Source organism: Littorina saxatilis, linkage group LG8 (assembly GCF_037325665.1).
Source record: "Littorina saxatilis isolate snail1 linkage group LG8, US_GU_Lsax_2.0, whole genome shotgun sequence".
NCBI lineage: Eukaryota > Metazoa > Mollusca > Gastropoda > Littorinimorpha > Littorinidae > Littorina > Littorina saxatilis.
The window spans coordinates 37285535-37311439 of record NC_090252.1 but is presented as its reverse complement, the minus strand read 5'-3'; the positions used below and the strand labels follow the sequence as shown (position 1 = coordinate 37311439).

Sequence of the window (25905 nt, the reverse complement as noted above, 5' to 3'; positions counted from 1 at the left end):
TTTCTCGAAAGACGCATTAATTCTACTAAGTGTTCTTAGGGGTAGACTCCAGCCTTCATTGACTTCTCTAGGTGTTTTTCTACAAACCGATTGTTTAAACACAGGCCAGTCTGACAGTGTGTTTCTGCTGTAGAAATTGTCCTATGGTAAGTTTATGTGCTTGTTTTTATAATCCTTGTATTTTGAATCCTTGCTCTCATATACTTTGACGGAGATGTAGTCAGAATGTGTTTCGCACCCAGATGTTCTTGAAATTACGTTGTAAAACATAATGTTTTTTCTTGGGCAACGTCAGCATGCTCACCTGGATGGTATGGAGACCAATGTGATAAGGAGTGCCGGTCCCAAAGCTGTTCACGCAACATGTGTAACCAGACGACAGGATTGTGCCTGGCATGTGACGGCGGTTATGCTGGTGACACCTGTACAGGTAACTACAATTCAGCAACACTTAGTTATTAAATGGATCATATCTAGGCAAAAAAGGCCCTCAGATCACCTCCAAACTCAAACATTAAAAGAGACTACGTTTGGTTGGAATACTTGCTCTGAGTTATTTCCCTAATTTGGCAACTTGATAACATACCAGACTGCTGCGTCAATAACACGGTCAATATAATTATAAATACCTTTTATAATGTGCAAGAATTTGATCTGCGGTGTTTGAACTTCCATTACCTCCTAACTATTTAAACACGAAACTTGCCTGAGAAAAAAATGTATTCAAAGGAACATGACATATTTAAAAGATAGTCTTTATGTACTTCAAAATATTGCACAGGCGAGAAATCAACTGATTAAATCGTTAAAGCCCTTATTTACAATATATTGCATGGAACTTGAGTATGGGGTATCACACGCTTGCACAAGAATCATCACTCAATAAATTAGTATTATCAAACAGGAAACATGTGTTTGAGCTAAAATACCTCGTTTAAAGATTTTCGTTTTTAATGATGTTTTTCTTTTTGATTTGGGGTAGTACATTTAGTGCAGAATGTATTGTAATCCTACTTTGTGTTTATTGTGTCGGTGCATGTTGATGACATGGTCTAACACAATGTAAAGAATTCTGTCCACACCTGATAAAGGGTAAGACCGAGCGCAGGTATAAGGTGGCGTGGCCAGAAAACTTTGGTTACGTGTTAACCGAATTAAGCGAGATTTCCGTGAACTACGGACAAAGGACGCTCATACACGCTTCGGTAAAAGTAATCAATAAAAATGGTTGCCTCATGGTAGTATCGTATACTTGGTGTCAAAACGATCTTCATCAATGATATCTATCCTTTTCATTTTGGAAAAGTCTATTTCGCGAAAGACGCATTGTAATTCTACTAAGTGTTCTCAGGGGTAGACTCCAGCCTTCATTGAATTCTCTAGGTTTTTTTCTACAAACCGATTGTTTAAACACAGGCCAGTCTGACAGTGTGTTTCTGCTGTAGAAATTGTCCTATGGTAAGTTTATGTGCTTGTTTTTATAATCCTTGTATTTTGAATCCTTGCTCTCATATACTTTGACGGAGATGTAGTCAGAATGTGTTTCGCACCCAGATGTTCTTGAAATTACGTTGTAAAACATAATGTTTTTTCTTGGGCAACGTCAGCATGCTCACCTGGATGGTATGGCGACCGATGTGATAAGGAGTGCCGGTCCCAAAGCTGTTCACGCAACATGTGTAACAAGACGACAGGATGGTGCCTGGCATGTGACGGCGGTTATGCTGGTGACAACTGTACAGGTAACTACAATTCAGCAACACCTAGCTATTAAAGGGATCATATCTAGGCAAAAAAGGCCCTCAGATCGCCTCCAAACTCAAACCATAAGAGACTGCGTTTGGTTGGAATACTTACTCTGAGTTATTTCCCTTATTTGACAACTTGATAACATACCAGACTGATGCGTCAATAACACGGTCAATATATGAATACTTCTTATAAAGTGCTAGAATTTGATCTGCGGTGTTTGAACTTCCATTACCTCCTAAGTATTTAAACACGAAACGTACCTGAGAAAAAATAAATTCAAAGGAACATGATATATTTAAAAGATAGTCTTTATGTACTTTAAAAGATTGCACAGGCGAGAAATCAACTGATAAAATCGTTGAAGCCCTTATTTACAATATAATGCATGGAACTTGAGTATGGGGTATCACACGCTTGCACAAGAATCATCACTCAATAAATTAGTATTATCAAACAGAAAACATGTGTTTGAGCAAAAATACCTGGTTTAAAAAACTTCGTTATTAGTGATGTTTTTCTTTTTGATTTGGGGTAGTACATTTAGTGAATAATGTATTTTATCCCATGACCTGCCTCTTTGTCTCTGTTAGCTGTAGAGGGGATTATTCTGGATTACCCATCACAACCATATGAATTATCCATCACAACCGAGTCTCGATCTCACCTGTCATTGGTCATTGTCTTTGATTTCAGAGTACATTTGAATAATTAAGAGGTCATCTGCATATTTATCGTTAACTCGGGGACTTTTTTTTTCTTCAGCAAAACGATTGAGATATTCTGCGGTATAAAAGTCGAACTGACGTATGGCTAACGATCTACAAACATTATCATTGAAGAAATAAAGAAAACAACAAAGAATGTACATAATCTGTTTGGGTGAATAGAGCTGAGTGAAGATTATGAGTTGTCCGACGCGGTGAGACTGAGAGAGAGAGACAGAGAGCACGAGAGAGAGAGCGACAGAGACACACAGTGATTCAAGGCGCACAACTCTAATAAAGTTGTCGTAACGAGGTACGCTTCATGGGCAACCGCTTAGATCAATCCCGAAAACATCCTGATTCAAAATCTTGAGCGACAAAATAAAACTTACACTAAAACAGTATGCTTATAGTTTTGTTCATTTGTTATCGCTTTTAGAGCATTGATTGCTAAATATGGTTCAATAGAACAAGGCTGTCTCATCAGTCGTCTGCTACAGATCTGTCGTCTGCTGCAGGATCTGTCGTTTGCTATACATGTAGTATATTCGGCTCAAGTTGACCAGCATGGAAATTGCCATTTTTAAAGTTGGTGATACTGTTAGAATAAAAGGTGGCGAAGAAGGTCGGATCTTGGACATACAGAGACCACTAGGCTACATGTGTTTTCGCATACAAACAACTCGCCAGTGGTGCGCCGTTTTCCCCCAGACAGATACCTAATGGCCTAAAACAACGACAGACATCAAAGTTAGGCTCACCTAAATCAGTAAGTGACGATTGAAGAAGTAGGTAATCCAAATTTGAACACTGAAGCACAAAGGCTCGAATAAGCACAAACTCAGCAATCATCTTCTTCGCTTGTAAAATCACACACGCGGTCTTTCGAATCCTGAACTCAGGTCAAAAATGAGTTACTTCCCTTCGGGTATCATTCTCTCCCGTCGCTAGCTGTGAAGCGAAGATTATCAGAATGCGGTCTTTCGCAGTTTTGACGAATGCCAGCTCGGGTAACCGACTGAAACAGGCCGGTAACTGCACAGTATCAAATGCATTCAACGGCACAATCCTGGAAACGAAAAGACAAAAGTGGACTCGTTTCGCACATGAATATCATGACACGATTTTCGGTGGCAGAAGGTTTGATGAGCAGTAAACAGGCACTCGCAGAGTTTGTGTCAAAAAGTTCGTTTTTTTTATGAAAACGTCGGAGTAATGGGATAAAAAGCTTACACACCTCGTCCTGAATATCGTGCATATTTTCCCTCGGGTCGATTTACAGGTATTACCTCGCCAGAGGCTCGGTAATACCTGAAAATCGACCCTAGGGAAAATATGCACGATATTCAGAACTCGGAGTGTGTAACCTATATGTAATCCTACTTCGTGTTTATTGTGTCGGTGCATGTTGATGAGATGGTCTAACACAATGTAAAGAATTCTGTCCACACCTGGTAAAGGGTTACAACAAGCGCAGTTATAAGGTGGCGTGGCCAGAAACCTTTAGTTACGTGTTAACCGAATTAAGCGAGAATTCCGTGAACCACGGACAACGGACGCTCATACACGCTTTTTGCCTCATCTTAGTATCGTATACCTGGTGTCAAAACGATCTTTATCAATGATATCTGTCTTTTTAATTTGGGAAAAGTCTATTTCGCGAAAGACGCATTGTAGTTCTACTAAGTGTTCTCAGGGGTAGACTCCAGCCTTCATTGAAATCTCTGATTGTTTTTTCTACACACAGATTGTTTAAACACAGGGCACTCTGATGGTGTGTTTTTGCTGTAGAAATTGTCCTATGGTAAGTTTATATGTGCTTGTTTTTATAATCCTTGTATTTTGAATCCTTGCTCTCATATACTTTGACGAAGATGTAGTCAGAATGTGTTTCTTGCCCAGATGTTCTTGAAATTACGTTGTACAACATATATGTTTTTTCTTGGGCAACGTCAGCATGCTCACCTGGATGGTATGGCGACCGATGTGATAAGGAGTGCCGGTCCCAAAGCTGTTCACGCAACATGTGTAACCAGACGACAGGATGGTGCCTGGCATGTGACGGCGGTTATGCTGGTGACAACTGTACAGGTAACTACAATTCAGCAACACCTAGTTATTAAAGGGATCATATCTAGGCAAAAAAAGGCCCTCAGATCGCCTCCAAACTCAAACCATAAGAGACTGCGTTTGGTTGGAATACTTGCTCTGAGTTATTTCCCTTATTTGACAACTTGATAACATACCAGACTGCTGCGTCAATAACACGGTCAATATATGAATACCCCTTATAATGTGCTAGAATTTGATCTGCGGTGTTTGAACTTCCATTACCCCATAACCATTTAAACACGAAACGTGCCTGAGAATGTTTGTTATTCAAAGGAAGATGACATATTTAAAAGATAGTCTTTATGTACTTCAACAGATTGCACATGCGAGAAATACACTGATAAAATCGTTAAAAACCTTATTTACAATACAATGCATGGAACTTGAGTATGGGGTATCACACGCTTGCACAAACATTATCACTCAATAAATTAGTATGATTAAAGAGAAAAGATGTGTTTGAGCTAAAATACCAGGTTTCGAAAAATTCGTTATCAATGATGTTTTTCTGTTTGATTCGGGGTAGTACATTTTGTGAATAACGTATTGTAATCCTACTTCGTGTTTATTGTGTCGGTGCATGTTGATGAGATGGTCTAACACAATATAAAGAATTCTGTCCTCACCTGGTAAAGGGTTACAACAAGGGCACTTATAAGGTGGCGTGGCCAGAAAACGTTAGTTACGTGTTTACCGTATCAAACGAGAATTCCGTGTGCCACGGAACAGGGACACTCATACACGCTTTGGTAAAACAGCTCAGATGGATTTATGAGAAAGAAAAAAAAGCGATATCGTGCACTACGGATCTGTAGCTTTTAAAGCAGACGAACCAGGCAGAGCCTATTGAGAATATAATCGACGTCAAATCGAGATTATGACAACATGTGAAACTGCTTTGTCCTAAACCAAAGCGTCCAGTTTATCCCATGACCTGCCTCTTTGTCTCTGTTAGCTGAGGAGGTGATTATTCTGGATAATCCATCAGAACCATATGGATAATCCATCACAACCGAGTCTCGAACTTACCTGTCATTTGTCATTGTCTTTGATCTCAATAGTACAATTGAATAATTTATAGAGGTCATCGACATATTTATCCCCGAGTACGCAGTACTAGGGTCCAGCAGACTTTAATTGTGTGTCTGTGTATCTGTCTGTGTGTCTGTCTCGACTTAACAGCTTATTGCTGGGAAACTACTGGGCGCAGTTCGTTCAAAAGTTGATACACTAACTTGATAATAGGTCCGATTGATCGTATTAAAACTTCATAATGTTACCTGGGACCTAAATGCGAAATAATCCACAAAAACGACTCTTAAAGGCACAGTACGCCTCCCGTAAACCATCACAGATACTGTCAGGCTTTTACACACAGTACAAACACCCTTCCATTTGAACACTCACCGAACGGGAACATCCTAGGTGCCCTACGTAAAGAGCGAGCAATTTTCAAAGAATTAATTTTTCGGATTGAGACCATCTCAATCGGACCCATCCTGAACTCAGGTCAAAAATGAGTTACTTCCCTTCAACTGGCGATAGCCGTTGAGCAATGATTGTGCGTTTTGGCGCTAGACCTAACTTTTAAAATCTAAATAATAAATTGACAGCTTGTTACACAAACATTCTTAAATCATAGAAGAATTATTTTTTCATCAAGACAAGATCAGTATAATTCGAAGTTTTGAAAGTTTGAAAAAAGAAAAGCCCGGAAGCAGGGTCACGCAAGGTATGGTTTTTCGTAGCAGACGACGGTTTATAGGCAGTCAAAAACCATCGCTCGAGTTCTTATGAACCACATTCGTTTGTTTCGTGAAAAGTCAGAGGTACATAATAACGTGCTATTGCAGATAAGCTCACAGCGAGCCGCATTCAAATTACAAACTGACGACTGCATTGTGAAAAAAGGAAACTGGATCACACGGGTTCACGATGGCTCAGGGGTAAGATAAACCACGCAAAAATAAATTCTTTGAAAATTGCTCGCTCTTTACATAGGGCACATAGGATGTTCCTGTTTGGTGAGCGTTCAAATGGAAGGGTGTTTGTACTGTGTGTAAAAGCCTGACAGTATCTGTGATGGTTTACGGGAGGCTTACTGTGCCTTTAACGGCGGGCGGAATTCGCGGTGGGATAGAACTGCGGTTCGGCTCATAGAACGGCCGAACACGTCACACAGTGACGAGAAAAGCATGATTTGCAAGCCAGCCAGCGGGTGGGGATTTGGTCTCGGCAAAGAAATTACAATGCAGTGTTTGGTCTCGGTGAGACTGAAAGAGAGACAGAGAGCACGAGAGAGAGCGACAGGGACACACAGTGATTCAAGGCGCACAACTCTAGTAAAGTTGTCGTAGCACGTCCGCCTATGGCCAAAGTGATCCGGGTTCGATTCCCGGCATGGGCGGTCTATTTTTTTATTTTTTTTAAAATTCTTGTTTACTATTGTTTATTATGAACGTTTTAATGTTTTATTTTACTCTAATAATTTTTTTAATTGTGTAAAATAAATAGATAATTTATTTTTTATTTTTTTTAATCCAAGTGATCCGGGTGGAAAGCGATTCGTCTATGGCCAAAGTGATCCGGGTTCGATTCCCGGTATGGGCGGTCTATTTTTTATTATTTTTTTTATTTTATTTTTTTTTATAAATTCTTGTTTACTATTGTTTATTATGAACGTTTTAATGTTTTATTTTACTCTAATATTTTTTTTTAATTGTGTAAAATAAATAAATAATTCTTTTTTTTTTTTTTTTTTTAAATCCAAGTGATCCGGGTTCGATTCCCGGCATGGGCGGTCTAATTTTTTTTTTTTTTTTTTTTTTTTAAATTCTTGTTTACTATTGATTATTATGAACGTTTTAATGTTTTATTTTACATATAGATATGATATGTTTGGATTAAAAACACGCTCAGAAAGTTAAAACGAAGAGAGGTACAGAAAAGCGTGCTATCCTTCTCAGCGCAAGTACTACCCCGCTCTTCTTGTCAATTTCACTGCCTTTGCCGTGCGCGGTGGACTGACGATGCTACGAGTATACGGTCTTGCTGCGTTGCATTGCGTTCAGTTTCATTTTGTGAGTTCGACAGCTACTTGACTAAATGTTGTATTTTCGCCTTACGCGACTTGTTACATTTAGTCAAGTTTTGACTAAATGTTTTGACGTAGAGGGGGGAATCGAGACGAGGGTCGTGGTGTATGTGCGTGTGTGTGTCTGTCTGTGTGTGTCTGTGTGTGTAGAGCGACTGGCGCATTAGGGATTTCTGAAATTAAGTTTTAACAATAGGCGAAGCCTTCAAGGCTCCCGTAAGAAATCAACAAACAGTAACATAACACAAACTCACTCACTCCGTAACACACACAGAATAGTCAGGTTATAAATACAAGCCACTTTACCTATGCAGCATGGTGACCCTACAATATGCGAAACATGTCGACTGCAGCAGCCTGGTTCTTAAAATAATTCTGACGGTCAACACAGCCAGAAATGCCAACAAAGACAAGAAAGCTGTTGCAAGGTAAGCTTACCAAACGTTACATAGCGAATCTGATAGTGCGTAAACAGCAAACAGTAGATCTACAATCAAAGAGAGGATCGAGTCTGGAATGAAACGCGATACAGATCTAGCATTCAAAAACTGTCTTTCACGTTCAAGGAAGTTGTTGCAAAGTACTTAAGACTTACTAAATTGTACAGACAAAACCATGACAGTGCATGTTTTGAATCTGAGGAAAAAATCGTGATCATTTTGACTTTGAGAACAGATTCATTCTGTTTCCTTATATCTGCATGTTCAAGTAAATGGTGGACAGTTTTTTTCGGGCAGAGTAAACTTAACTTGAGACTCTACTGCAAGTCTTGAAATTCACATAAATCGAACCACGAGCAAAGACATCCAAACATTACAGGCACTTTAGATCAACTCATTTCACTAGAGGTGACTGCCTAGCACTGTGTTTGACATCCGTGTCTGCTGAAATAAAAAGAAATTAAAACAAAACGGATTAACAGTAGGTGACACGTTATGAGAGTGGGAGACACTAGATCTGTCTCTGAACTTACCGGTATACGGCTGCAAGATCGACACTGACTGCCGCGCTTTCGACAGCTCTTCCTCGCGTGGACATTGGAAACACACTGTGCAGATCAAATTGTAGGAAATCTCCCTTTGGTATCTTCTTTATTTACTTTTCTGGAGCTTAGAAACCGAACAACATGAAATCGTCTTCCCCGGCGAATCGGCGAGGTGAGAACTGGACCACAATCCTTCGCGCGACCCCTGACCTGATCTTGACACCTGACCTGCCGTCTGCATGCCAAACACGACACAAACCAGTCAACTGCTTGTACCCCTTCAAAACCCCCCACCACCCGTTTTCTTTGGATACACGCTTTAACTACACACATGCCGACACAATGTTGATCATTGCTTCAATAATTTGAAGATGGTGCTTGAAAATTAACCACGTGAAATGAGTATTTCGGTGTTTAGCCAAAAATGTTAAAGTTTCTACCACAGACATACACACATACATACATACGCACGCACGCACGCACGCACAGACAGACAGAGTTTACCATCGCATAGGCTACACTTACGTGAGCCAAAAATGATATTTCTTTTCATGGGCAACGTCAGCATGCTCACCTGGGTGGTATGGCGACCAATGTGATAAGGAGTGCGGGTCCCAAATGTGTCTACTCGACATGTGTGACCAGACGACAGGATTGTGCCTGGCATGTAAAGGTGGTTATGCCGGAGACACCTGTACAGGTAACCGCAAGCAACACCTATATATCAATTAACGCTGTGTGACTTTTGCTCTTGTGCGTGTGAATACCCCCAAAACCCTTTCTTACTGATCAAAATGCAGCAATGTGTACGTACACAAAGAAAACACCAGAGCAGTTTAATTTGCACAGCTGTTTTGTGCAGTTTTTATCAAAGTTTAGTCAACCAATTTCAGTAAGAAGCGTCCAGTATAATGTATTGTTGTGGCTTTGTTTCTGCTTCAATATTTGTTTTTAGGTTTTATTTGTGTAGCTTTATTGTTCACCAACACAGCATATAATGGGTGTCCGTCATGATTCAGAAAAAGCCCTATTGCGGTAATATATACAACTATATAGTATATAATTATAATCTAGTATGACTAGTTTTCAATTATACCCTAAACATTGATATACCGTATAATTCGATCAGAATATTATTGCGCCAAATTTTGCACCCACATTGAAACATTAACTCCCGTGTCGTTTCATTCAAACTGTATATGCCAGTTGAGGCAGTTCCTGTTTTAGGGGTATCATGACAGAAAGCGCTGTAACTCAGCAATAATTTTGTGGATTGCTTTGAAACTTTCAGAATATTTTACCAATATACTTGACGTACGTACTTCGAGCAAAATCAGATCGTAACACGTGTTTGTTCAGATGTGACGCAAATTTTAGGAAAACGTTTTTAAAATCGTCTTAGGATAATTCACTTGTGTCCAAAAAATGCATGACTTTGCGTGTCTACAGATTAAGGATTAATTCAGATACTGACGAAGTTTCATTTGCGCATATGACGGTAATGGAACCCCCAAGACTATTTGTACTTTTAGTTGCCTCTTCGCCAGACTCAGACTTTAGTAGTAAACAAAGCCCCACACATGAACTGAAAACAATACCGCAACACGGTGGCCTAGTGGTAAGGCGTCCGCCAAGTGAGCGCGCGGGAGGTCGTGGGTTCGAACCCCGGCCGGGTCATACCTAAGACTTTAAAATTGGCAATCTTGTGGCTGCTCCGTCTGGCGTCTGGCATTATGGGGTTAGTGCTAGGACTGGTTGGTCCGGTGTCAGAATAATGTGACTGGGTGAGACATGAAGCCTGTGCTGCGACTTCTGTCTTGTGTGTGGCGCACGTTAAATGTCACAGCAGCACCGCCCTGATATCACCCTTCGTGGTGGACTGGGCGTTAAGCAAACAAACAAACAAACAAACAAACAAACAAACAAACAAACAAACAAACAAACAAACTGAAAACAATTCAAAGTTGTATTATGAATACTCTTTTGTACAAAGGCCCCCAAAATGGCATCACATTATATATCCCCGAAAGAAGGTACTGCTTTTTGACTCACATGCGAAGCAAAAGTGAGTCTATGTACTCACCCGAGTCGTCCGTCCGTCCGTCCGTCCGTCCGTCCGGACGTCCGTCCGTCCGGAAAACTTTAACGTTGGATATTTCTTGGACACTATTCAGTCTATCAGTACCAAATTTGGCAAGATGGTGTATGATGACAAGGCCCCAAAAAACATACATAGCATCTTGACCTTGCTTCAAGGTCAAGGTCGCAGGGGCCATAAATGTTGCCTAAAAAACAGCTATTTTTCACATTTTTCCCATTTTCTCTGAAGTTTTTGAGATTCAATACCTCACCTATATATGATATATAGGGCAAAGTAAGCCCCATCTTTTGATACCAGTTTGGTTTACCTTGCTTCAAGGTCAAGGTCACAGGAGCTCTTCAAAGTTGGATTGTATACATATTTTGAAGTGACCTTGACCCTGAACTATGGAAGATAACTGTTTCAAACTTAAAAATTATGTGGGGCACATGTTAGGCTTTCATCATGAGACACATTTGGTCACATATGATCAAGGTCAAGGTCACTTTGACCCTTATGAAATGTGACCAAAATAAGGTAGTGAACCACTAAAAGTGACCATATCTCATGGTAGAAAGAGCCAATAAGCACCATTGTACTTCCTATGTCTTGAATTAACAGCTTTGTGTTGCATGACCTTGGATGACCTTGACCTTGGGTCAAGGTCACATGTATTTTGGTAGGAAAAATGTGTAAAGCATGTGAGTCGTATGGGCTTTGCCCTTCTTGTTTTATATTTAGTCAAGTTTTGACTAAATATTTTAACATCGAGGGGGAATCGAAACGAGGGTCGTGGTGTATGTGCGTGTGTGTGTGTGTGTGTGTAGAGCGATTCAGACTAAACTACTGGACCGATCTTTATGAAATTTGACATGAGAGTTCCTGGGTATGAAATCCCCGAACGTTTTTTTCATTTTTTATATTTAGTCAAGTTTTGACTAAATATTTTAACATCGAGGGGGAATCGAAACGAGGGTCGTGGTGTATGTGCGTGTGTCTGTGTGTCTGTGTGTGTGTGTAGAGCGATTCAGACTAAACTACTGGACCGATCTTTATGAAATTTGACATGAGAGTTCCTGGGTATGAAATCCCCGAACGTTTTTTTCATTTTTTTGATAAATGTCTTTGATGACGTCATATCCGGCTTTTCGTGAAAGTTGAGGCGGCACTGTCACGCCCTCATTTTTCAACCAAATTGGTTGAAATTTTGGTCAAGTAATCTTCGACGAAGCCCGGACTTCGGTATTGCATTTCAGCTTGGTGGCTTAAAAATTAATTAATGACTTTGGTCATTAAAAATCTGAAAATTGTAAAAAAAAAATAAAAATTTATAAAACGATCCAAATTTACGTTTATCTTATTCTCCATCATTTGCTGATTCCAAAAACATATAAATATGTTATATTCGGATTAAAAACAAGCTCTGAAAATTAAATATATAAAAATTATTATCAAAATTAAATTGTCCAAATCAATTTAAAAACACTTTCATCTTATTCCTTGTCGGTTCCTGATTCCAAAAACATATAGATATGATATGTTTGGATTAAAAACACGCTCAGAAAGTTAAAACAAAGAGAGGTACAGAACAGCGTGCTATCCTTCTTAGCGCAACTACTACCCCGCTCTTCTTGTCAATTTCACTGCCTTTGCCATGAGCGGTGGACTGACGATGCTACGAGTATACGGTCTTGCTGAAAAATGGCATTGCGTTCTGTGAGTTCGACAGCTACTTGACTAAATATTGTATTTTCGCCTTACGCGACTTGTTTGATAAATGTCTTTGATGACGTCATATCCGGCTTTTCGTGAAAGTTGAGGCGGCACTGTCACGCCCTCATTTTTCAACCAAATTTTGGTCAAGTACTCTTCGACGAAGCCCGAGGTTCGGTATTGCATTTCAGCTTGGTGGCTTAAAAATTAATTAATGGCTATCCTTCTTAGCGCAACTACTACCCCGCTCTTCTTGTCAATTTCACTGCCTATGCCGTGAGCGGTGGACTACGAGTATACGGTCTTGCTGCGTTGCATTGCGTTCAGTTTCATTCTGTGAGTTCGACAGCTACTTGACTAAATATTGTATTTTCGCCTTACGCGACTTGTTACCTATTTTCCCGGACATTTACTTTTAGCCATGGTGTCAACGCACAAGGACTTTCATCTGCACAAACATGAGTAAAGCAACAGCACTGATGGTCGTGTCATTTAAAATGATAGTGCATGTGATCAGGAAGAGATTGTCTATATTTTTAAAATGAATTTATGCATACGTAATATTTTGTAGTATTTATTGCTCTCATGACAGGGAGGTACAAGAAATTGACATACATTAATGTGCTGCAGTTAGCTCACGGCCGACCGTAACAATGGTGGGAGAAGTCTAAAATGTGCATCTTTTTGTATTAGCTGCAGGACCCCCAGACAAGGAAAAACTGAAAGGGTCGCTTCTTTTTGACAATGGGCAAAGTATGGTTGTCTTGCTTTGGAGCACTTCATGGAACAGATTGTAACATCGATTTTTGTTTTCCTCTTCAGTGTGCTTACCTGGGTGGTATGGCGACCGTTGTGATATAAAATGTCAGTCCCAAAGCTGTCTGCTCGACAACTCTAACAAGACAACAGGATGGTCCGTGGCATGTGCTGTTTTCAACGGTACGGGTAACCTCACATTTTTGTATATATAATTATAATCTAGTATGACTAATTTTCAATAATATCCTAAACATTGATATACCGTATAATTCGATCAAAATATTATTGCGCCAAATTTTGCACCCAAATTGAAACATTAACTCCCGTGTCGTTTCATTCAAACTTTATATGCCAGTTGAGGCAGTTACTGTAAAGTGTGCTCGTCATTCTGCCCCTTTGCATGTCAATAAAACCCAATATGCCGCGTGTGTTTTATTATTGTATGCTCCTTTCAAACGAGTCAACTTTGGATTCTTCGTATATACTACGTTTTACTTTAAAAGGCCGTATTTTTTCTCTCAAAGCGGTACCTCTGCTGTGTCCCGTTTCTGTATTTAACAGCAGACCTAGCTATGAAACTAGTAAACGTTTAGTTCATAATTACAATGCGTCAGGGGATGCTAACCGCATTTTGGTTTTTTTACGATGTCTTCATTATGTTGTTTTGATTTCCCATATCTATAGAGTGTAGTAATACATTTTCTTTGTTTTATGTGCAGATGATGTCGAGTCATCAGAACGACAATCTATTTATGTCATTGTTGGAGCTATCCTTTCTGTTGGACTGTTGCTGATCATAGCGGTCGTTGCTACAATCTGGTACACACACACACACACACACACACACACACACACACACACACACATACATACACACACACACACACACACACACACACACACACACACACACACACACACACACACACTTTCTCACTTGCGCACACAAAGTCGCAAACGTCCAGAGAGAGAGAGAAGGAGAGAGAGAGAGAAGGAGAGAGAGAGAGAGAGAGAGAGAGAGAGAGAGAGAGAGAGAGAGAGAGAGAGAGGGAGAGAGAGAATCAGAAAGAGACATAGAATATTGAAAGAAATAGAGGCAGAGAGAGCAAACCAAAAAGAAACATAGAGAATTCAGAGACAGAGAGAGATATACAGACAGAAAGACAGAAAGAGATAGAGAGAGAGAGAGAGAGAGAGAGAGAGAGAGAGAGAGAGAGAGCAAACTCGAAAGAGACAGAGAGAATTGAGGGAGAGAGAACAAATCAGAAAGAAACATAGAGAATTCAGAGACAGAGAAAGATATGTACAGACAGACAGAGAGACAGACAGAGAGAGAGAGAGAGAAAAAAAAAGAGAGAGAAAGAGAGAGAGAGAGAGAGGGAGAGAGAGAGAGAGAGAGAGAGAGAGAGAGAGAGAGAGAGAGAGAGAGAGAGCAAATCAGAAAGAGACAGAGAGAATTGAGAGAGAAAGAAAACTTACCTTGTCTTACTTAATTAGCTTCACCATACCTGGATATTCTTTTTTTATAGTTGGCTTCACAGATCAAAGGAAAGGAAACAAGAATCAGCTGCAATGCCTTCATCGAATTTCTCTGATGGTAGGTCTCTCTTAGCCGAAGTTTATTTCCGCACGCGCTCTCCTTTTTGTTGTGCCGTCCGCCAGTATTCATACATGTCGAAAATGGCTATAAGTGACCCTCCACCACGGAATGAGTCGCATGTCACCTTTGCATGATGTTAATATTTTTACATTTTCCTAAATAGTTTTTTATGCTCTATCCAGTGGTGAAAACTGTTTTAGAAAAGAGCGAAAACTGTTTGAGTTATAAGCTTGTGACTAAGGTGAGGGTCGGTGACTAAGGTGATCGACCCTCACACTGTTACCAGACACTCCCCGGTGGAGGGTCACATATTTGCATATATACGTTTTAAGTGATGCGGCTTTGATCAGGAGAGGTAGAGCCAATGCTGTTTAAGAGTTTGATGTCAAAAGGTAAGCTTGAGGGTTGTGTGGACCACTTGATTTTACCAATCTTTCCCGATAGGATTTGGTCGACAACTGTCGACCCAAGCAGGTTCGCTGACCTGTCTCGGGTAAATTACCAACAGTGAAAATATTTTGCATAAAACTGATTTGTTCTGCATATTATGTTTTTGTTCAAACACAACATATTTCTTCGTTTTTGGATACATGAAATCAGTTTTATATCTGATATTGCAATTTCTAATTTCGGCATAATTGTGAATACTCATTATTTATTGTTTACGCAAAAATACACATAGAACGCAACGGAAAACAAACCGCGTTTGGTGTATTAGAAAATGTATTCAATCCTTTCGGGCAAGAAAAAGAGAAGAAGACAGTAACAGAAAGAGACAGAACGATAGAGACTTTAATAGTTTACTGACATTAGCATGTGCTCCTGTCATATAAACAAGTTGCATGAAGCATCATTAAAACATTTAGTCAATTTGTCGCACAAACATCAACACTGAACACAAAAACGTCTTCAAGAAACAATGTGTCATGGGCGATGGCTGATCAAAACCCGCCAACCGAGACACATCGTGTACACAGGGATCGACCTAGTTTGCACGAGACGGGTGTTCCTGGTCCTTGAGGTTAATAACGCCTCAAACATAACATAATTATTCGCATATTTATTGAGTCAGGAACAGTTAAACAATGTAATGGAAAAACAGATTACAAAACTGTTCAGCTTTCCTGATAAAAAGAATCTTCTATTTTGCCCAGATCAACAAATCTTTGAAAATATATCAATCATTTTGATAAAAAAACTAAAACAAATGCGGTCACAGCAGCGCCGCTTCAACTTGTTTGAGCCGGATGAGACGTGCCAATGCAAATAACAGTGTTATTTCTCAGAAAAAAAACTCACCCTGATATTTTGAGTTAAAAATGTTAATTTGTCTTGGTTAATGTAACAGTGATAAACAAAAAGTTTCCTAGCTTCAATGTCGCAACAGTTAAGATGCTCTGTTTGCCAAAATAAGTCACATGGTACACTAAAAATAATGGTAATATAAAGCTTAAGGAAAAAGTGATAATGGTTTAAAGTTGATCAGACGGAAATAAAGACAATTAACAGCAGACAATGACAATCAGCGTATTCCAGTCTTGTTTTATTAAAAAGAACACCAATTCATCCAGCTGAATTGCTTAAGTATATAAACTCAGTATTAACAAAAAGTGCAAAATGGGATAGGTCGGAATAATTATTCAAAAGCTTACAGTGACCTGGATCTTACGCCCTGATATGGCCCTTCGTGGTCGGCTGGGCGTTAAGCAAACAAACAAACAAACAAACCTGGATCTTGAATGGCAGGATCAATTATTTAAAAGGAGTAGCTTTAAAAGTGAAAGATTAGTTAACTACTTGTAATGACAATCGCTCCCATTAGAAATTAAACTAAATAGAAAGAACAATACTACGAGAAATTGACCGGCCGAACTCAGACAAACGAGCCGAATCTGTCTAGATTCTGTCCATTTGAGAATTCAAGAGTCAGGTTTTGGTCTGGCCGATTTTGTAGACATCATTAGATGCTGACACAATGCTGTAACTCAAAAAGGGTTACAGAAAACCAGAAATAAATGCCTTTTCAGATATATATGTCAATGTTAATTCAAATACTGCTTGTTTTGTTTTTCTGAAGAAATGGTGCTTTTGTTGCCAATTCCACATTGTTATAATTCAATTGATGTATTAAACGTGCTTTACGTTTAGGCCCATGCCTCTTTTAACTTACTGAATAAAGAACTATATATATTGCAGCGAAGTCTTAAAGCCCCAGTCTGCCTCAAATGGTTTACAGAATTATTAAAATCTTCTCTTGAAATGAGCAGTTCAAACCTTATGGAACACACTTGCAATAGCATTTAATAGCATTCGATGACACAGTTCGTTTGAATGGCTATTTAGCTCGCGTAAACCACACACTAGTTTTTGTGGTTTATCTATAACCCCTGAGCCATCGTTCACCCGTGTGATCCACTTTCCTTTTTTTTCACAATTTAGTTGTCAGGTTGTGATTTTAATACGACTCGCTGTATCTGCAATAGCACGTTATTGTGTATCTCTGAATCTAAGATGCAACAAACAACTCCGAGTCACACGAACTTATTGGCGGCGGTTGGTTTTAAAGAAGCAAGCTCTATGCAGAAAATTCGTCTGCTTGGGAAACACGACCTTGCGTGACCTGCTTCCCGGCTCTCTTTTTTAAAACTTTCAAAACTTCGAATTGTACTGATCTTGTCTTGATGAAAAAAGAATTATTTCATGATTTAAGAATGTTTGTGTAACAAGCTGGTAAGTTATTTTTTAGATTTTAGAAGTTAGGTCTTTACGAAGGGCACCTAGGATGTTCTCAAGTGGTGAGTGTTTAAGCGAAAGGGTGTTTGTACTGTGTGTAAAAGCCTGACAGTGTCTGTGACCAAAAACTGATGATTTACGTGAAGCTGAGAGTGCCTTTAACTTCCAAAACGTTCTGTTTGTCAGGTTCAGCACATTCAAACTACTACAGCCTTATATCTGATGACCACGAATTGAGGCCTTTATTGAATCTCAATGAAAGACCACTTCCAAGAGAACACACTTCTGCAGGCAGGGTAAGGCTTAATTCTGTCTTTGTTAAAGTCCCAGAAGTCCCTCTCGCCATGCAAGGTGATGGGTATGTACACAGCAACTATTGTAACACAACCAAATGCAGCTTAAAGTACCTACTCAACGATAAATGACGTCTCGACTCCAAAAATCTTGTCGCACACTCACCCACATTCAGTGCAACCCACTCAAATCATACTCCCACACAAACAGACCCATACCAACTTTGCGGAATGCACACACTTCTTTTGTAAAATGACAGAATGATGTACGTATTAAAGGTTTTACATTCTAACAAATGTCAATACAACTTCTTAACTCCCTAAAGCACATACACACATGTCACACTGACACGCACACACACACACACATACACACACACACACACACACACACACACATCAGGGCAGACACTCACACACACACAACACATACACACACACACACACATACACACACACACACACATCAGGGCAGACACTCACTAACACATGCATACCTCCACCTTATTTTATTTTTTTTCTCTTCTATTTTCCTCCTTCAACCTATACCTCGCAGCAATAGCCATATGTTATGCTCATTTTTCTCTTTTTGACATTTAGTCAAGTTTTGACTAAATGTTTTAACATAGAGGGGAAATCGAGACGAGGGTCGTGTGTGTGTGTGTGTGTGTGTGTGTGTGTGTGTGTGTGTGTGTGGGTGTGTGTGTGTGTGTGTGCGTGCGTGTCTGTGTGTCTGTGCGTGTGTGTGTGTGTGTAGAGCGATTCAGAGTAAACTACTGAACCGATCTTTATGAAATTTGACATGAGAGTTCCTGGGTATGATATCCCCAGACTTGTTTTTCTTTTTTTTTGTGATAAATGTCTTTGATGACGTCATATCCGGCTTTTTGTAAAAGTTGAGGCGGCACTGTCACACCCTCATTTTTCAATTAAATTGATTGAAATTTTGGCCAAGCAATCTTCGACGAAGGCCGGACTTCGGTATTGTATTTCAGCTTGGATGCTTAAAAATTAATTAATGACTTTGCTCATTAAAAATCTGAAAATTGTAATCAAAATAATTTTTTTATAAAACGATCCAAATTTACGTTCATCTTATTCTTCATCATTTACTGATTGCAAAAACATATGAATATGTTATATTCAGATTAAAAAACAAGCTCTGAAAATTAAAATCATAAAGATATAAAAAACGATTTAAAAACAATTTCATCTTGTCGGTTCCTGATTCCAAAAACATATAGATATGATATGTTTGGATTAAAAACACGCTCAGAAAGTTAAAACGAAGAGAGGTACAGAAAAGCGTGCTATGCAGCAGAGCGCAACCACTTCCGCGCTAAACAGAGTCGTTAATTTCACCGCCCTTTGTACGAGCGGCGGACTGCGGTCATTGGGAAAAAATGCAGTGCGTTCTGTTTCATTCTGTGAGTTCCACAGCTTGACTAAATGTAGTAATTTCGCCTTACGCGACTTGTTCTCTTTGTTCCAGACTTTGGCCAATCAAGCAAGCAATGTCCACACGTCAACCAATGATCCCGATGCGGAGTCTCAGTATGACTCCATCAGTGTCTTCTCAACAAGTAGCAGCGGTTCTCTTCTTTCCTCCGTTTGCGCGACAGACAGAAGTCGATATCTACACCCAATTTTCAACCCTACTTACTCTGAACGACTTCAAGGAATCACTTCTACCTAGTCTTCAAAACATTTTTTTAAATTTGGTTTCGTTAAACGAAGCGATTTTAAACTTTGGAAACAGTAAGCTGTTTATGTTAAGACAGAATGTTAAAATACCGTTATGTGAGGGATTTTACAAAAGTTATTCATTGTTTTGTGAGGTAGCGGCATGCTCGAACGTTGCCACATTTTCAAAATGGCAAAACAACCCAGCTATTGGGCATTACAAAATTAAGTTATATCAACATAGCTGAAACACTTGTGAGCACTTTGGCTACTGATTGTGTACACTACATTGGGATGTGCACGTTAAAGATCCCACGATTGACAAAAGGGTCTTTCCTGGCAAAAAAGTATAGGCATAGATAAAAATGTCCACCAAATACCCGTGTGACTTGGAATAATGGGCCGGGAAAAGTAAATATTCTCCTTAATGGCTTGAGATTTACTGGCCGATGTGAATGCGTGATATATTGTGTAAAAAATTCCATCTCACACGGCAGAAATTAATATGTAAAGCGCTTAGAGAACGTCAAGCGCTATATAAATCTCCCATATAAAATAAAAATAATTATAATAATCTGTTTTGAACCATCTTGTGAACCCACAGCTTTTCGAACAGTGATGTGAGGGGTACACCCAAAACACAGATGAATCTGGTAATAAGTTGAAATGGAATGGCTGCCCCAACGAATTGACCATGGAATTGTCGATCACCGTTCTGATTTACACAGGTATTGGTGTGTTCATTATATTTAGTAAAGTTTTGACTAAATATTTTAACATCGAGGGGGAATCGAAACGAGGGTCGTGGTGTATGTGCGTGTTTCTGTGTGTCTGTGTGTGTGTGTGTGTGTGTGTGTGTAGAGCGATTCAGACTAAACTACTGGACCGATCTTTATGAAATTTGACATGAGAGTTCCTGGGTATGAAATCCCCAAACGTTTTTTTTCATTTTTTGGATAAATGTCTTTGATGACGTCATATCCGGATTTTCGTGAAAGTTGAGGCGGCACTGTCACGCCCTCATTTTTCAACCAAATTGGTTTAAAATTTTGGTCAAGTAATGTTCGACGAAGCCCGGACTTCGGTATTGCATTTCAGCTTGGTGGCTTAAAAATTAATTAATGACTTTGGTCATTAAAAATCGGAAAATTGTAAAAAAAAATAAAAATTTATAAAACGATCCAAATTTACGTTTATCTTATTTTCCATCATTTGCTGATTCCAAAAACATATAAATATGTTATATTCGGATTAAAAACAAGCTCTGAAAATTAAATATATAAAAATTATTATCAAATTTTTTTTTTCGAAATCAATTTAAAAACACTTTCATCTTATTTCTTGTTGGTTCCTGATTCCAAAAACATATAGATATGATATGTTTGGATTAAAAACACGCTCAGAAAGTTAAAACGAAGAGAGGTACAGAAAAGCGTGCTATCCTTCTCAGCGCAACGAATACCCCGCTCTTCTTGTCAATTCCACGGGCACTGCCTTTGCCACGGGCGGTGGAGTGACGATGCTACGAGTATACGGTCTTGCTGCGTTGCGTTGCGTTCAGTTTCATTCTGTGAGTTCGACAGCTACTTGACTAAATATTGTATTTTCGCCTTACGCGACTTGTTGGCTCACGTAAGTGTAGCCTATGCGATGATAAACTTTGTCTGTCTGTGCGTGCGTGCGTGCGTGTGTGTGTGTGTGTGTGTGTGTGTGTGTGTGTGTGATAGAAACTTTAACATTTCCGAGTCTATGGATTACGTCAGTCTCGGTCAAAAGTGTTCGACGTGTGTGATAGAAACTATTTGAAGACGTCACATTATGACGTAAGAGGGTTAGACGTCACGCAAAGGAATTACTGAAAGTCTCGGTCATTGTTATTGTGAGCGGGCCGAGACTACTTGGCAGATCCAGGGTCTCGCTTTCTTGCACAGTTTCACCTATGCTTACTGTGTGTGTGTGTGTGTGTGTGTGTGTGTGTGTGTGTGTGTGTTTGTGTGTGTGTGTGTGTGTGTGTGTGTGTGTATGTGTGACGGAGTGATTGAGTTTGTGTTACTGTTTGTCGATTTCTTACGTGAGCCTTGAAGGCTTCGCCTCTTGTTGACTCACATGCGAAGCAAAAGTGAGTCTATGTACTCACCCGAGTCGTCCGTCCGTCCGTCCGTCCGTCCGTCCGGAAAACTTTAACGTTGGATATTTCTTGGACACTATTCAGTCTATCAGTACCAAATTTGGCAAGATGGTGTATGATGACAAGGCCCCAAAAAACATACATAGCATCTTGACCTTGCTTCAAGGTCAAGGTCGCAGGGGCCATAAATGTTGCCTAAAAAACAGCTATTTTTCATATTTTTCCCATTTTCTCTGAAGTTTTTGAGATTCAATACCTCACCTATATATGATATATAGGGCAAAGTAAGCCCCATCTTTTGATACCAGTTTGGTTTACCTTGCTTCAAGGTCAAGGTCACAGGAGCTCTTCAAAGTTGGATTGTATACATATTTTGAAGTGACCTTGACCCTGAACTATAGAAGATAACTGTTTCAAACTTAAAAATTATGTGGGGCACATGTTATGCTTTCATCATGAGACACATTCGGTCACATATGATCAAGGTCAAGGTCACTTTGACCCTTATGAAATGTGACCAAAATAAGGTAGTGAACCACTAAAAGTGACCATATCTCATGGTAGAAAGAGCCAATAAGCACCATTGTACTTCCTATGTCTTGAATTAACAGCTTTGTGTTGCATGACCTTGGATGACCTTGACCTTGGGTCAAGGTCACATGTATTTTGGTAGGAAAAATGTGTAAAGCATGTGAGTCGTATGGGCTTTGCCCTTCTTGTTTTTAATGATGGCGTGGTAAGTATTGTCAGTATTTGGGGACAAAGAAATGTCCGAACTTTTGACACCAAAAACTGTTTCTGCATCAAGTGTAGTGACTGATTAGCCGGCGAGCACTCACTCACGAAAGAAAGGAGGAGACGCACACTGACACTGGGGGATCAAAAGGAGAAGGCAAGTTGGGGGTATTAGCAATTCAGGCGGTGGGAGAACACTCTCCCACTCAGCTGATCAGTATCTATAAAAGCTGTGTCATGCTTTCGATGAGAAATGACAGGTATATTATTGTTTGGTCGTAACTTCTTTATTTTTCATTCGGGATGCGTCTAAATTGTCCCTCGTGTTCCCTCCCAGCGCACGATTTTGACCCATTTAAAAAAAAAAAAATCAACAACACAAAATAACCTTACCTATCTTACATTTTTGCAAAGTTTGAAACTTGCTCTTTTAGAAAATATATGAAACATTTGAAAGAACATACCTTTTGTTGTCTTCACATCCAGTCAAACTACCTCTTTGCAGAACGTCTTGTAGCAGAACGATCCGCCATCTTGGAAAAGTCAAAACACGTGGGTCACACACCGTAAAAAAAAACCCAAATTATTCCCAACAATTGAAGGGAAGGAACTGTTTACAGTGAATGGTTCCACTGTAGACAGGCAGAAGTTTATTGCGGGGGTTGTTTCCCTTTGTCAGCGGGGCCGTTCACACCGTTAAACAATCGTGATATCCGTCGGAACTAAACTTCAGACGTGTCGGCAACGCTAAGCACAGCTGTCAGCATTCCAATTCAGACACGTAGCGAATGAGCAATTAGCTGGAAAACGAGCATCCGAATTTGTGTGTGTGCTGTATGACCACAACTCAATTCTATTAAAAATCAAGTAGGCCTAGTATTGTGAAGCTACAACAGAAACATATAATTGTCCAAATATTTATTTTGAATAATTGCATTATGTCACTAATACAATTACATGCTTCTATTTAAAATGTCTTGGTTATCAATGGAGAGATTGACGCCGGAGCAAAGCTAACACTCATTCACAAGAAATATCGTGGTAATGTAGCTACAGCATGTGTTCAGTGGTCGGGGTGCCACCACAATTCATGACATGTATTTTCTAATGACTTTGGGCGCTCTGATCGATTGCAAAATCTTGTTCATTCTCAACCAAAACCTAATTGAATTACAATGTACATTGTGCGTATTGTGCTGACATTTCAAGAAATCGGAATGAGTGGTTGTGTGAGATATATATACGTTCTCCACTATAAATGAGAAAAGTATTGCTGCAGCTATGTAAAGACTCCCCCCCCCCCCCCCCCCGGTCCGAACACCATAATTGAGACCTGACATTCAGGAATGACCCTACTGTCTACAATAAAAGGGAGGGACGGTATGTTTAGGACTACTAATGTAACGTTAGATAAAAAAAAATTAAAACAATTTAAATTGATTATTTAAAATTCAATGAATTATTTAAATATCTGGTAACTTTTTTTACAATAGTAACAAAAGCAGATACTGTTTTTGATCTTTCTTTTGCGTCTTTGATTGAAGAGAATATATGGCGCTGGCCGATCGAATTAAACCTAAATGAGATATTGTGAGATGTACAAAACATAATTATCAATCTTTTATTTCTTTAGTTTGCTTTATGAATCATTTATCATACATACTATTTATATAGCATTATTTCTTTGTGATTTTTCAGTTGTTGTATTGCAAAAGAATATATAAGCTGAAAATAATAGCTTTTTTGAGAAAAGAGCTAATAATAACTTCTGGTGGGTGTTTTTATATTTAGTCAAGTTTTGACTAAATATTTTAACATCGAGGGGGAATCGAAACGAGGGTCGTGGTGTATGTGCGTGTGTGTGTGTGTGTGTGTGTGTGTGTGTGTGTGTGTGTGTAGAGCGATTCAGACTAAACTACTGGACCGATCTTTATGAAATTTGACATGAGAGTTCCTGGGTATGAAATCCCCGAACGTTTTTTCATTTTTTTGATAAATGTCTTTGATGACGTCATATCCGGTTTTTTCTAAAAGTTGAGGCGGCACTGTCACGCCCTCATTTTTCAACCAAATTGGTTGAAATTTTGGTCAAGTAATCTTCGACAAAGCCCGGGGTTCGGTATTGCATTTCAGCTTGGTGGCTTAAAAATTAATTAATGACTTTGGTCATTAAAAATCTGAAAATTATAAAAAAAAATAAAAATTTATAAAACGATCCAAATTTACGTTTATCTTATTCTCCATCATTTGCTGATTCCAAAAACATATACATATGTTATATTCGGATTAAAAACAAGCTCTGAAAATTAAATATATAAAAATTATTATCAAAATTAAATTGTCCAAATCAATTTAAAAACACTTTCATCTTATTCCTTGTCGGTTCCTGATTCCAAAAACATATAGATATGATATGTTTGGATTAAAAACACGCTCAGAAAGTTAAAACAAAGAGAGGTACAGAAAAGCGTGCTATCCTTCTTAGCGCAACTACTACCCCGCTCTTCTTGTCAATTTCACTGCCTTTGCCATGAGCGGTGGACTGACGATGCTACGAGTATACGGTCTTGCTGAAAAATGGCAGCTACTTGACTAAATATTGTATTTTCGCCTTACGCGACTTGTTTTCTTCTTCTTTGATTAGATATATGTTAGTGAACCTGGTGAATTCTAATGTTGTCCATATTTTCGAGAAATGTTATCAAACTCAGAACTTCACATTCTGTTTTGGATAAAATAAGAGAAAGAAATGAATGTTTTAGGTTGATTATTTAATCGATAAAACCAGCTAAAAATGGAAGAAAAGGGACAAAACAGATTATTCGTTGTTCGGGATAATGTAAGACGTGAAACATGTCTGTAGCAATGCTTTTTCGAGTTAGTTGTTTTTTAGTTCTGTATGTTAATCCGTTGTGAATGTTTGCCTATTTAGCTGTTTTCTTGCTTGTTTTTGTTTGTGTGTGTTCTTTTTTTGTGCAGTTGTATACACTGTAGTGGATGTTCCTTGTCATTTATTTCTGTTAAAATGTTGTGTTGTCTGCTTTAGTGTTTTGGTAATGCATTTTAATTAGAAACCGTTGGTATAGTTTTATTCATGTACATTCCGGTTTTGCCATGTAATATATGTTATGGTGTTGATGCCTAGATCTCCTTTGATAAAAATGCCGAAGAAAAATTGATGAAATGCATTATAATTTTGACCTTGATCATAACAGAAATAATTGTGTTGATGTCCTCAACGGTCTTTGCTGAGATAGAATGGGCATGTACCACGTCGTTACCGCAACACGGTGGCCTAATGGTAAGGCGTCCGCCCAGTGAGCGGGAGGTCGTGGGTTCGAACCCAGGCCGGGTCATACCTAAGACTTTAAAATTGGCAATCTAGTGGCTGCTCCGCCTGGCGTCTGGCTTTATGGGGTTAGTGCTAGGACTGGTTGGTCCGGTGTTAAAATAATGTGACTGGGTGAGACATGAAGCCTGTGCTGCGACTTTTGTCTTGTGTGTGGCGCACGTTAAATGTCAAAGCAGCACCGC

General features: G+C 39.2%; 1 protein-coding gene across 1 annotated transcript; it reads left to right on the top strand.

Annotated features, from left to right (window-relative positions):
- The first annotated feature begins 4420 nt into the window (after positions 1–4420).
- Positions 4421–25550, top strand: LOC138973442 (cell death abnormality protein 1-like). The gene is made up of 7 exons (XM_070346162.1): positions 4421–4547; positions 9213–9347; positions 13263–13379; positions 13919–14018; positions 14729–14796; positions 17719–17828; positions 19318–25550. The coding sequence occupies exons 1-7, from the start codon at positions 4481–4483 to the stop codon at positions 19519–19521; spliced, it is 801 nt and encodes a 266-aa protein (XP_070202263.1). The 5' UTR covers positions 4421–4480; the 3' UTR covers positions 19522–25550.
- Positions 25551–25905: the final 355 nt, after the last annotated feature.